The sequence below is a fragment of the Amblyomma americanum genome, chromosome 10 (assembly GCF_052857255.1).
Source record: "Amblyomma americanum isolate KBUSLIRL-KWMA chromosome 10, ASM5285725v1, whole genome shotgun sequence".
In the NCBI taxonomy this organism is placed as follows: Eukaryota; Metazoa; Arthropoda; class Arachnida; order Ixodida; family Ixodidae; genus Amblyomma; species Amblyomma americanum.
Window position 1 is genome coordinate 89,184,435 of NC_135506.1, and position 13,938 is coordinate 89,198,372.

General features: G+C 49.3%; 1 protein-coding gene across 1 annotated transcript; it reads left to right on the plus strand.

The window, feature by feature from the left end:
• Positions 1 to 302: 302 nt before the first annotated feature.
• LOC144106705 (uncharacterized) lies at positions 303 to 13,195 on the plus strand. The gene is made up of 2 exons (XM_077639547.1): positions 303 to 623; positions 11,652 to 13,195. The coding sequence occupies exons 1-2, from the start codon at positions 333 to 335 to the stop codon at positions 12,792 to 12,794; spliced, it is 1,434 nt and encodes a 477-aa protein (XP_077495673.1). The 5' UTR covers positions 303 to 332; the 3' UTR covers positions 12,795 to 13,195.
• Positions 13,196 to 13,938: the final 743 nt, after the last annotated feature.

The following is a 13,938-nucleotide window of genomic DNA, read 5'->3' on the forward strand; positions in this document are numbered from 1 at the left end:
CGGCTAAGAGCTTCCGCTGCCTTGTCACATGAGGGCCTATTTCTCATGATTCTTGCCAATATATTTTTTATGACTAGGCTTCAATATTATGACGTCGCGCTCCCTCCTAGCGGTTTACAGCATGCGATCCGCGGCGACACCAAGGAGGATGCTTACCCCTAGCCCCCTCTACTGCGCACTGCGCGGAGCGAGAACCGAAACATGTGTTATGCGCATGCGCCATGAAGTGACGCATTCAGGCGCGGGATGGCGCGATCACGTGCGCTCCCGTCGTTCATTTCGCCGTAGTGTTTCACTTCGAGGCGGAGACGCTGGACGCGAAGCGCGAAGCCATGTCCAATACTGACGGACGTCTTCTGTATCTAACGCGTGGCTTTGCTGCCGGCGTCAACTGGAGACCTACGCGATTCGCCGAGAACGTGCCGACTTGGAGTGTATGCGCGTTATGCCGAGTGGTCGCCAAGAGATCGGTGCTGCTGCCTTGCTCGCACGTCCTTTGCGAGCCGTGCCGAAGGGGCAGCGTCCAAGATGGCGAACCCGTTTGTCCCTTGGACGGGGAAGCCTTCCGGGAGGAGGAATGTCAGCAGGCAAAGCTGCCTGCCAGGAAAGCGGACGGCATGAAGGTAAGCGTCTGCTGCCTTTCTCTTGCTGCCCAAGTCCTAGGGAAGGCTGTGCATTGCACCGCATCGAGAATGCAGGAATTTTCACCCAGCTCCTATTGACTCACAGGTGCTTCTCGGCGAAGCACAAGCTGTCATCGCAATGCGAGGGTTCCTTGACTTCTGCAATTATTTTCCGATCTCATTCCCGAATCGCAGTTAAGGTAGCCTTCGCTTGGTGGACCCCGCTTCCTCTTCGCAGCGAGCAAATTTTAGGTAGCTTTCGCCCGGCGGTTCTTTGCAGGCCCAAATTTTTCCAGTTGCGTCGCCTTTTAACAACTATTTAGCGTATCTGTGCGGCTTTTTAACGCGATAACTTTAAAGGCCCCGTTCCAAGAAAATCTGATGTCGGTGTCGTCAGCGTTGTGAGCGAAGGAACTTAGAGGGTTTCAGCGCTGCTGAACTGAATGTCGAGCGATAGCTACGGCGGTATGTCACAAAACTGGTTTCAGTGCTTTATTATTACCTTGCCCGGCCGGGAGCTTTGGCTGTGGTTGACAGGGCGTTGCATCGAACACAGCCAGCGTTCCGTTGAGAGCATCAAATTGCACCGGCGTTCTATGCAGAACCATCATCCGTTGTGCATGCGATGCTGGCAGACGCTTTCCCGCTCCACTCAGTCAAGGTCTGTGACGTCACGGAGGGAGTACGCAGCACACCTGGAATACCTCCTTTGCTCTTCTCCGCAATGCGGCGCCGGCTATTAAGCGCACTTCTCCTTGGTTGTTTGGTTGGCTGGTGTTAAGTGTGTGGTATTTGGCTAATATCTAGGCGAGCGCTGCACAGCCCCCCGGAGAAGGAGTTGCGATTAGGGGTGGGGAGGAAAGGTTGGGAATTGGCCATGAGCACCTGGGACATGAGTGGAGGTTGTACATAGCGCAAAGCGCTGTGGACAGGCCCGTGATGTTCAGGAAACAAATAAGGCCCTGCAGGTACTGAAGTGGGCGCTTGTTAAGGTATAGTATTTGTGTCACTGTGTCAGTAGGGTGTCCTAAATTGCGGTATCCGTTGAGGAGAGTGAGTCTCTCTGTATCGTAGGGGCCCGCCTGTATGTGAGACAGATAATGCGCCATTTCTCTGCCCAAAAACCAGTTTTTCAATTTATTTCCATGGAAACTCGGCCGCCTCGGTCGGGATTGAACCCGTGTATACCCGGCTCAGTACCCCAGCGCGCTAACCGCTGAGATTCCCAGGTGGTCTGCATTACTGCAACCCCTCCATTACAGCCCTATTTCTCCATTTCTTCAACTCCTATCTTCCTTTCCTCCCGTCAGTGCTGGGAAACCCTCCGAGAAGAGAGTGTAATACTGCGCCATTTCCTTTCCTCAGAAACCACTAATGTCCCCCAAAGTAGTCGGACAGTTACTGCGCCATCTCCTTTCCTCAAAAACCACTAATCTCCATCGACAAGTCAGACTGCTACTGCGCATTTCCATTCCTCAAAAAGCACTAATAATCACCGAGAAGGAAGGGGAGGCGGCTTCCTGGTCTCTCGGCGCTGGGATCTGAGAGCTCTCACCAATGCGGCCAGGGCTCCTTGTCACCTGGGGTATCTGTTGCTAAACCATCATCGTCGCTTTTGTCTGTCTGTCAGAAAAATTTCATTATGAAGGCACAGGGAGGATTGTGGTGGCCTGGAAGTGGCCGCCTCTCAAAATCATTAGGTGGGCATTTTGTTACTGGAGTCCATTGGCGATCGCGGCTGCTCGGGCTCGGTCGACCAGGGCCTTCTGGCTTGCCAGGTTGGAGCAGCCGAACAAGACTGCCTCCTGGTCGTGCCAGGTGGGTTTGGGTTTTCGGGAAATGTTCGGGGCTGATTGGCATGGCCACACCATGTGTAAATGTCCGAAGGCATCTCCGGACTATGCGGGCACTTGCGAGTACATGCAGGGTAAAAGTGCTTTAAATCTGATGGGAAAAGCAGTTTTGGTGTAAAGACGGAGGAGTGTGCGTTCCACAACCTTTTTAAGGCCTTAACAAGGATTAGGATAGAATACGTGGCCGAATTTACATAATTCAATAAATTCTCGAAAAGTTAGGGCCAAATTGGGTTCGGGATCGGTTCAGGAAGGGCCTGAAGGCGTTTCCCGCAGAGCGAGTGCGCTGGAGGCGGCGTCTGTCGTTTCATTGCCTTCGATGTCCATGTGAGCAGGACCCCATAGGATCGTTCGAGACGCTGGGGTCCGAGGTAGTCGCTATTTTGAAGGATGCGGTACGCAGAGATAGGAGTGTACCCCTATTCAAAATTTATGCGGGCCCCTCTTCAGTGGGTAATGACTCGCGAGTCCGGGTCTGTGGCGGGCAGTGCAAGGGCGACCTCCTCCGCATGTGCTATGTCTTGACCTTGGAACGTTAGGCTGTTCACCGTGACGTTTCGGTGGACGACTGCGGCCGTGTACCACCCCACCCCCCATGGTGCCAGAGGCCAGACGCGTCCACGTAGAAGATTCCGCGTTTGTTCCCGTAGTAGCGAGTCAATGCCTCCGTCCGTGCAACGCGCATACCACTGTGGTCGCCACGTGCCATGTGGGCCGGGAGAGGGTGCAAGTGCAGGGCGTATCTCTCGCCTTCAGGGATGCGTAAGTGCTCTTCCGTCAGTGTTGGGTGGTGGATGTGCAGTTGTGCTAATCGGCGGCGTCCCGACGGCGTCCCGACGGCGTCTTTGGAAGTCTTGTGTCAGATGTCGCCGTTGTTGCAATGCCTGTCCTTTCTTTAAATCTTTGTTCTCACATCTTTTTAAAGCTCCTCTGGAAATGCCCAAATTCTCCGGGAGGGCGCTTAATATCAAATCTAAAGAATCCTGGGAGAACCTTCTTCGTATTTCGAACCCTGGGCTCTAGCACCGCCTCGTCCGACGGGCACGAGACCTCCCGGCCATCATCTAAAGCGGTGCCTCTAACTTCCCTGGCCTAGTGCTGAGGAGGATGGGGGAATGCAAATTTTGTCGGATATTAACGCGACAGCGTTAGGGAGTTTGTGTCGCAGAAAAGCCGATGTCGTCGTCGTCTTTGGCCGTGAACGAAAAATCGCGCATCTCGGTGGAAACCTGAACGGCGCCGTAAGAAAGTGGATTTTCATTCCCTTACGGCGGGTACGGGTGTTCAGCGAGAATTGTGACGCACGCGTCATTTCTTTTCCTCAAAACCAATTTTCATTTCAATTTTCTTTCCTTACGGCCCTGTTTGGGTGTCCACCAATATATGTGAGGCAGGTGTCCGTTCCTTAAATTGTCCGACGGGCCACGCGTCGCGCCGAACGGGCGTCAGCGCTCCGTGGACTCCTTGGCAAGGCTTTAACACGCTGTCGCGTCTCACTCTTATAAACGAATCTTAAGCGTCCTTCAAATTTTTAAAGTTCCTTCCTCCTCCTTTTAACTCATTTCCTGTCTGCGCGTGGCAGCGATTGTGTCTCAGCGTGAACCAGTGGATATGCCCGTGCACTTTCCTTTTTATTCTCCCTGGAGTCGCAACAGCAAGCGAGATAGTTTTTGCGCCATTTTCCTTTCCTCAAAAACCGCTAGTGGCACTGAGCTACGAAACAATTACTGTGCCAATTCGTTTGCTCAAAAAAAAAGCACTGAGAATGAGACAGTTACCAGGCTGTTTCATTTGCTTAAAAACCACTTATTTATGCGTGTGATTTGTACGCAGGAAGTTCAGCACACTCTAAAAAAAAATAGTCACGATCTTTGGTCTTCCTAGATGGCCTTTGGAATGGTTTCATTCTTTCTTCAGCCGTCGAATCAGCTACATAATGGAGTCAGCTGCCGTTCTGAACTTGCAAACTTCCCTTTTAATTTTCTTATGTGCTCACGCACAGGCATGCATGAATGCACGTCGCTATCTTGTGAAGCGCTCTGCGAGAATGGTCATCGCTGTGCTCCTCATAATGGAAAGCCAGAGGAGCATGCCTTGAGATATGCTGAGAGCTATAACTACCATCGGCATGGACCATCACGTCTGATTTCACTCAATAAAGGGAAAAGAATGAGCCTACTCAGATGCAGCGATGGATTATCGAGCGTTAACACAGCTACCATAGGTCGCCGGTTCGAGCACGTGCTGAGAGCTAGGCTCTAACTTAACTAGTAAGTTTATGTTGTACAAAACGTTGAATCATTTGACGCTACCGGGTACATTCTCTGCTAAACGGTTGGCGCACAAATTTTAAACGAATGTCTGGACTATGCGGCCCGACTTTGACGCCTGCCATGCTGGTATATACAGGGTGTTTCATCTGAGACGTTAAAGAATCTGTGAAAGTGGGCTTTTTGAGTTATGAGGGCGCTTTTTTCGGCATAGCATTGCCAGCGGTGTAGTGAATCAGAATATAGCTAATACGAGCTAACTAGCAGGTTGGGTAACCAGTTTGAATAATGAACTTTAAAACTATTACTGTTCCTTAAATATTGGGAGGCGTCTAGCCCATCGCAATATCCATGTCAGTGTATAAAATTTTCAAAACGCTGCTATCCACGGCGCGGTTGCTCATCATATTTTGCCTACACCGCACCAACAAAATACATTACCGTTCGAGAAGCTTGCAGGCAACGCAACCTCTCCAGTGCACCTAACTCGAAATTCTAAAAACTTCCATGGATCAGGATCTGCTACACGCCTCTCAATAATTCAGGAGCCGAACAGCAACACTTGAAAAGTACTATTACATATTGAAGCGAAATGCTTCATTACGCTATAAGTAAAGCAGTGATCGGGTTGGCAGCACAAAGACCTTGAACGACTATCAGCTCAACCAATGATAATAGTGTAGGACCATATGTGGTACAGTTATGACGTCGAACCCTTGACCCCTGACCTTTATGTCACCTTTGACATTGGGTGACCTTTGGGTTGGCCACTCACTTTAAGAACATACGTTGGGATGGCGTGAAGCCACGTTATGAGTAATCATGTGCGCAGAAGAATTTCGCTGAATTCCAGGGCTAGCCAAGTTAAGGCACTGCCAATTTTTTTAGTTAACCAGCCTGCTTGTTAGCACGTCTTGGCTGTATTGTGATGTTCTACACCGCTGACAATGCTGTGCAGAACACAGCGCTCTTGTAACTCAAAAAGCCTGTTTTTAAAAATTGCGTAAATTCTTAGGTGAAACAGCGTGCACATACCGGATGGACATAGTTTCGATGTATATTGCTCGCGCGTCACGCTGCCGCCTGTCATTATTTTAATCGGTTACGTAACCACCTCGGTTACCGTGGCAACCACTTGGAGGCCGTCGTGTTGGACTCTATCCGTGGACTCAGCATAACTCGAAGGCTTCAAACGCGAGCAGCAGAGCTGACGCCCTAATGGTTTCCCAACACGGGTCGTCATGCACGCAGTACGGAGGCACCGGCTAATAAGGACTAATTTTCGCGCCTTTTATTCGCGTTTCATTCGAGCGCTGCTTCGTAGTTTGCCCTGTCTTTGAAGTCGTCGTCGAAAACTACGGCGTGCACTATTCAGACTAAGGCGCAAAGCAAGAAAACTGGAGAACGAATTTGATTCATCTTGAATAAATTCAAACTTTCACTACTTGACTCGTTGATCAAATCGAGTGCAAGAATACTCGATATGATATTCCAAAAAATTTAGGGGTTACTGAAGTTCACCTTAAGTGCGTTGCATTGTAGCGGCAGAAACAATAATTAGTGCCACTAATTTGCAACGCTAATCAACTACACGCTGCTGCCCCGTAATATACGCGTTTGAGGTGAAGTGCTGGTACAAGGCCTCCGTTTGTCCTCACTGAACTAACGTTCCTTGGTAATTTATCGGCAGCGTGCACACATGGGACCGAGGTTCGATTCCAGTGAGTGCCCAACCAATCTTCCCTTAAGTAAAATTGAGGTGGCTCTCACGTCACGACTCTGTCGACCAGTGATGGTTCTTGAGTCGCAGCCCCACGACGGGTTTTGTGGCGGAACGGGACCCTTAGTGCTACTGCGATAAATTATGGACATTCGCACACCCCTAAGAAAAATGTGAAATTCTCTCATTGCAACATCAAGGCATAAAGGAAGGAAGGAAATTAGGGCGGGGCCCTGACAGTGTTAGGCTACACATTTTTTTGCCCCAGTGACATCTGGCACGTGAACCCCTGTTATCTTTCTTAACAACACTGTTTTTCCTTGCATTTCTTCTATATGCTTTTTCTTATCCTCACTTGGCTTTGAGGCCGACAAAGCTCCACAGGACCGGGCTTCCCCTCTCCTTGCCTTATGTTTTCTTTTCTTTTTTCAAATGATTTTGAGAGGACCACAAAAAGTTTACTAATCATAGATCGAGAGTAACTTGTTCCGCACCATGTCGATCCCTGTGCTCCCCTCAAACCGGAACCTAGATCCTGGTCGTATCAAGGATCGCGGTGCTACAACCGCCGGCGCGATAAAGGCGAGCTCCTTTACTACTAAGCGAAGGCGATTATTGGTTGTAAGCATAACGCGTATTCTTGTATCGTTGCACGACTGTGCGCCGTTTCTTCAATTCACCTTGTAGAAAATCATGCAACACATGAGCTGGAGACATAGCCGAAATTGCTCTTCCTGTCTGAAATACCGTCAACCATAGGTTAGGTCTTTATATTGGGACAGACATGCTACCAGCTCTTGTTTCCAGAAATTAAATCTGGCTCAAAACAAACAAGATATAAAAAATGTACTGTCACAGAAACTTAATAGATTCCAAGTAAATGAAAGCCTAGCATTGGAGAGAGAAAGAGAATGCTGAACGGAAAGATAGGAAGGTTAATTATAGACCTCGCCCAGTATGCTACCCTACACGTGGGAAGGGGGACGAAGGAGAGATAGAAAGCGGAGAGAGGATGGCAGATCACCTTTCCATGTGTGCGTAGCCCGTAATTACCACGGTACTCTGGGCGTACTCTGAAAGTTTACAATCTTGAACTCCATCTTGAGTCTTCCATTTTTTGGATTGGAAAACGTGTATTATCGGCTTGAGTTATAAATGGGTTGGTTGATCTTGTTAGGTGGCCGTCAGTGGAGACTGGCGGCGACCTCTTCGGTTCTCGTCAACACCTGTACTTGGTTTTCTAGGTCGGAGCTGAGCAACAAGGTCTCCCACGGGCACGGGAGAATGCCCAACGGAGATACTCGAAAAATCCCGTCCAACCTCCGAAGGACAATCACGGTAAAACCATTACCCAAAAATATGCATCCCGTCCATCACGAAGGAAGACGCGAGGCCAGAGCAAAAACCCTAGCTAAACAACATGAGGGCCGACAGGACGTAGTCTACGTAGACGTGGCAGCTTACCCAACACCCGAGAAAGCATTCACGATAGCCGCGGTGACCGAGGAAGACCAACTCGTAGCAAACGCGACAGTACGCACCAACTCTTCAGAAATAGCCGAAGAAGCGGAAATCGCCTTGACGTTGACAAACCCGCGAGCAGAAGTGAATGTCAGCGATTCAAAAGCAGCCATTGGCAATTTCGCCAAGGGCAGAATATCTCCCCTCTCATTGGGAATTATCAGGGATTACCCGAAGGACAGGACAGACGTGGAATTGGTTTGGGTACCGGCTCACTCGTCAAACCCGGCGAACAAGGCCACCCACGATAAAGCTCAAGGATCTATCGGCCGAGCTGTGGATGCTAACACGGACGTCGAAATGACGAGAGACGGCCTTAATACATACCGTGAGATTACTCAGCATTACAGTCCAGAAAGCCTAAGGTTCCCTGCTCCGCATAAAAGCCTAGACAAAGAACAGGTGGTACCGTGGAGACTTCAAACAAAAACTATCCCTAATCCAGCTGTCCTAAGCCATGCGTACCCGGATAGATTTAAGCCGGAGTGCAGCAAACGCGGCGGCAAAACCCACCGTAGACCACATCTTCTCGGACTGCCCGAGAGATCCCCCACCAATATCGCTGTCTTCCAAGATTTTTAAAGACGCCTTTACAGCTGTCCTCTGCGATGAAGGTTTAGTCGAAGGACCTATAATCTTGGCTTCTGTAAGGGGATGAGGACCTGAGTGGCGGAGCATTGCAGCGAAGAGGACACACTCAAGTTCAAGTCGAGGTGAATCACAAAGTAGGTGCTTAATTTTCTCATCGCATCAGCAGTGCGCGCACGCAGGAAAATCTGCCACTACGACTAAGTGGGAGTAGGCCTTTGTAAACGCTACTCCCAGCCACAGGCGACAAAGCAGCGTCGCAGCAGAAGAGACCGAACGGTGGGTTGAGTTGAAGTAAAGGGTCGATGCGGTGTAAACGGCATACCGAGTTTCCATGGGTATACCATGGTGCTAAAATCTTGTTTCGTCGAAGCACTCGCAGGTGTCTTGCTGCGTCGGTTTTTATTGTCAGTGGCATCCGGACAATGTAGGCACTACCGTGGGCCATCAGCTTCGTCGTTTCCAACAATGTCATAGTCCTGGCAGCCGCTGGAAGATGATGTCAGTATCCTCTCCAACATAGCAATGGAGGTAGACAGTATGATAATGATGATGGTGAATATCAAAAACAGTTGCTCTGGCGGCTGCGTTTTTATGGAGGCAAAACGCTAAGACGCCCGTGTACTGTGTGATGTGAGTGCATGTTAAAGATCCCCAGGTGGTCGAAATTATTCCGGAGCCCTCCATTACGGCACCTCTCTCTTCGTTTCTTCTTTCACTCCCTCCTTTATCCCTTCTCTTACGGTGCGGTTCAGGTGTCCAACGACATATGAGACAGGTACTGCGCCATTTCCTTTCCCCAAAAACCAATTAAGGAAATGCTACGATGTGTACAGTTCATATGAAGGTTGTTACGTGCTTTTTGAGCTATGAAGATAGCTTCTAGGGACTGTAGTGCTAGTGCTGGCGGACATCCGAAAACAGGTGCAGAACATTACTAGTAAATTAGTTAAATATTTTTAATGCATAGCTCTCAGACACAGTGTTGCGATTTGAGAAACTGATAGTTATATAAATATGGGTTACCTTCTGCGCTGTGGTTCAACAAATTTCGGAAAGTGCGCATCCTTAGCGAGCACGAACAATGCCCTCCGCTTTATACGGCGCCTTTTCACGGCGTGAGCTGGTTTGAAGACCTTAAGTTTTCCCAGCAAAGTATTACGTAGTATCAATGTTCGCATTTTGAATTCCGCTGCCTGTATTTCCAGCCTGTATGTAACCGAAGTAATCGTAATCACTGTTAATTATTTTTATTCTTAAGTCCTGTCCTATTGTAAACAAAATTCACTCTACTCTGTCGCCAGCTATCCGAAATTTTATTTGATGAGACTGTTTGCTGTTTTTTTTAACAACGCTTCATTGCTGCTTCGACAAAGCTGGCGCAATGCCTGACGGTGGGAGTGCCATCGCACAGCCTGAGCGCGGCCTATTGTTCTAAGAAAGAGAGAAAAAGAAAGGAATAGAACGAAATAAAGCAAGAAAGAAATGAACTAAGTTTCTGCGGAACAGAATTTGACAGACCGCTCAGCTTAGCAGTACTGCCTGGGCGCTGTCACGAATTCCTGCTAAAATAGCACACACTTTACCTACCTTAAGGTAGTAGGCGTGCGCTGCGACAAGGAGTAAAGAAAGATGTTGCTAAATAACGCCTGTCTTTTACAGCATACACACTTGGCACGGCATTGAACGCAGGAAATCACACTTGATGAAAATTTACGTGACTAAAACTGACCAAGGAACTGGTTGGTTCTTCTAAATTCTAAAGAGTTGTATTACTTTTATGAACTGCCTACTACAAATTTTGCGATTGCTATGAGGCTCCTGACAAATTGTTGAAAAGGTAAGGTAAATACAATGGGTTAAAACATTTTCATATCAATCAGTTCATCCATAACTGCCACCCAGTCCGGCGGCTGGGGTTGACTGCGGAGAACATCTCTCAGGAAAACTGCACTTTCTATAAAGTTTTCTCTCACTGGTCGCACATTTGCGTCGGCGTGCCTGGCCGCCATTCTCGTTTTCCAGATGCTGTGGAGGCCCAGTAGCATAAACATGTCGTAAGGAACCTCCTCACTTTCTATAGGTAGACACCGGATGCCATAAGCAGTTACAGGTAGTTCTTTCTTCAATGTTCTTTGCAAGATGTCCCAGTGGAAAACCGGGTCCCAGCAGTCGATAAACACATGTTCGATGGTCTCGGGTTTTTTGCAGAGTATGCAGTCGGTGGTCCAGAGCACAAAAATGCCTTTATCGTTTAGCCATGTTTTCACCGGAAGGGTACCAGTATGAAGTTTAAAGAAAAAGGATTTGACAGTCGGTCTTACCGGCATCTTCTTAACTCGCTTTAGCACATTTTTGCCTGAGCCTCCGCAGTAAAAGGAACGGTATAAGGGAGCAGGTATAAATATATCTAGCAAATGTTTGTACAGTTTTTTCCTGGGTACGGCACAGATACTGTGTGTGTGGCTAGAGATTTTTATTTCTGCGTATGTATTGTTCACGGGCAATAAAGAAAAAAAAAGGTAAGGTAAATACTTCAAATTACTTTAGGCGCATTATGGCTAACAAGTCTCAGCTGTTTCCCCGATATCCGGCAATGCTGGTAAGAAAACAGCGCAGGGCCCGTACCTGTATCTCAAAAAGCTCATTAAAACATTCTGCTTCACCGTCACGTAATAATCGCGTTCACTTAATAACCGCTTCCTGCTACCGTCCACGGTGGCTCAGTGGTTATGGCGCTCGGCTGCTGACCCGAAAGACGCGGGTTCGGTACCGGCCGTGGTGGTCGAATTTTGATGGAGGCGAAATTCAAGAGGCCCGTGTACTGTGCGATGTCAGTGCACATAAGAACCCGAGGCGGTCGAAATTTCCGGAGCTCTTCACCACGGCTTCCCTCATATCCTACGTCGCTTTGGGACGTTAAACAGCCATAAACCAAACCGCTTCCGCTACTTTCGTCGGTGACAATATTTTTGTGTTGCACGAAAAAACGCGTAAAAAACACCCGTTGCGTGTTTTTCTCGCATTAGCCAACGTGAGAATCGCCATACACGTTTCTTTTCTACTTTATTTTCAGGCGCACTGCTGGAACGAAGCCCACGGCTGTGACTTCGTGGGCACCCTGCCAGCCGTTCTCCGTCACTACGAGGACGAATGCAGCTTCCACGCAGTGCCGTGTCCGCGGTGCGGCCAGAAGGTCCTGAGTACTTGCCTACCGACACACTGCTTGGGTGGATGTCTTGATGCTCCGCCTTCCTCAGCAGCGCAGAGAGAACCACAGCGAGATGGCGCTCGTGGCTTCAGTGAGGAGCTGAGCGAAATCAAGGCGATCTTGAGGGACCAGGAGCAACTGCCTGCTCTTCAGACTCAGGTCAATGAGCTCACGGAACGCACCAGAGGACATGAAGCGAGGCTGCAGGAGATTACCGCCGCGCTCTCGGGTAATCTGGAGACGCTGAACGCCGAGCTGACGCGCGTTCTCGGCAAGTTCTCGGCGGCCTTCGACGAAGTGCTGTGTACGGAGCAACGGGTGCGCGCCTCCTCAGTGCCAGAGGCTTCCGGGGAGGGAGAAAGGGGAGCTTCTGGCGAGGCGGGGCCCAGCGAAACGGTGGCGTGGCGACGGGAGAAGAAGCACATCCTTCGGAAGTTGGACCTCATGATCAGCGGCGCACTGGGCTGCCTGGAGGACATACGTCAGTGCGCAGTGGTGCGCATGGCTCACCCAACCGAGTCGATGCGCATTCCTTCAGCGAGGATGGAACAGATGATTGAACGTCGTGCCGATCCGTACCCGCTAGACAAGACGGAGAACAAGGGATTGCACTATCTTTTGACTGTGATGAATGCCGACTCTTTAACGGAGCACTGGGCGTTCGAGGGTAGCGGCAGCAGTCCGTTTACGGTTGTCACGGCCTGGCACGGTCTACACACGTACTTTGCAGTGCGCGTCGGTGTTTCCAAGGAGAGGGCTGACCGTTTGGAGGTGACTTTCACCTGGAACCGGACGTGCGAAACCCACTGTTCTCTGCCAAAAGTCGTTCGAGTCAAGATGGGGTCGCCTAAATCAGCCGAATCACATCTCTTGAAGGAGAACCAAGCTGGATTAACTCCAGTTGCTTGCGAACACCGGCAGATGTTTTACGTCGACCCCGAATGGACCTCATGGTGGAACTACGTAGGCGACGGGAACCTGCTGTTCGAGATCGAAGTAGACCGTTAATTTCTGGTTTTTAAACCACGCAGCATCCAACCCACCTGTTCTGGAAACTTATGTAAACATTTTCGCATTTTTGTACCTTTGTTTCGTCGTTATCTTTTTTCATTAACTGAAATTATGTTCAGATGTATTCGTGCTTTCAGGTGAAAAGCTACTTCCACTAAAAAATGTTGGACGATATATTCCCTAAGGAAAAGAAATCACTGCCTTCACTTCGGGTGTACCAGTTCATTGAATTTAATTTCTTTTTGCTTTTTTCACAGTATCACGTTTCAAACCTGTATGCTGGGACATTCAGTACGGTTGTGCTATTTCGCGTGTGAGCAGAATGCTGATTCGTTTAGGATTATAGACATCTGCACCTTGGGGCACAGTTATTTGACATGCGCGGGAGCACTGGGCTAGCAGGGTTTAGGCGTGTATTTTGCCTCCAAGCACTCTTACACTACTATGCTGGTGGAAATATGTTGCACAGGATGGGGGCGCAGCCCCCTAGTTTGCACTCTGGCGCCCTACCCGTTCAGGGAGGGGTGCAAAGCATAGAGAAAACGGTAGTATACTATCACTTTCAATATCATTATAATGATCTTGCGCTGGTATCGCGTGTTCGCTGGAAAGTAGCTGTACTTTATTAATCGACCTCTCTCAGCCGATCTCTGATTAACTTTATCAAAGCACCTCTCTGCTCAACGCTTGCGCGCGCTGCAGGCGGCAGCCCCATAAGCCACAATGCAGCAGCGAGTGTTGCCCCGCAGCAGTGCGAGGCTCCGTGCGAGCAAGGCTGCCTAGTTTGCTCATTTTTAATGTGTGTCACGCGTTCTCTTACCCTGTTCCCTTCAATTATCTTTGCCCGCCGTCGAGCATTTCTAAGTGGCTAGTGCGCCTGGCTGCTCAGACGGAGGACTCAGGTTCAGTCCCGCCAGTGCTTTCGACCATTCGATCGAAGCGGAACGCACAAGGTTCCTTTGTGCGCACTTTAAGTTTAAACACCAGGAGGCTTAAATTAATCTGGAGCACTCCATTGCGGCGTCATTCATAGCACAAATGTCGCTTCGGGACGTTAAACCCCACAATTTCCGATGCTTTCTTCCTTTATTTCAAGTTCTTGGCTCCGTGCGGAATGTTATCATGATTACGATATTTAATT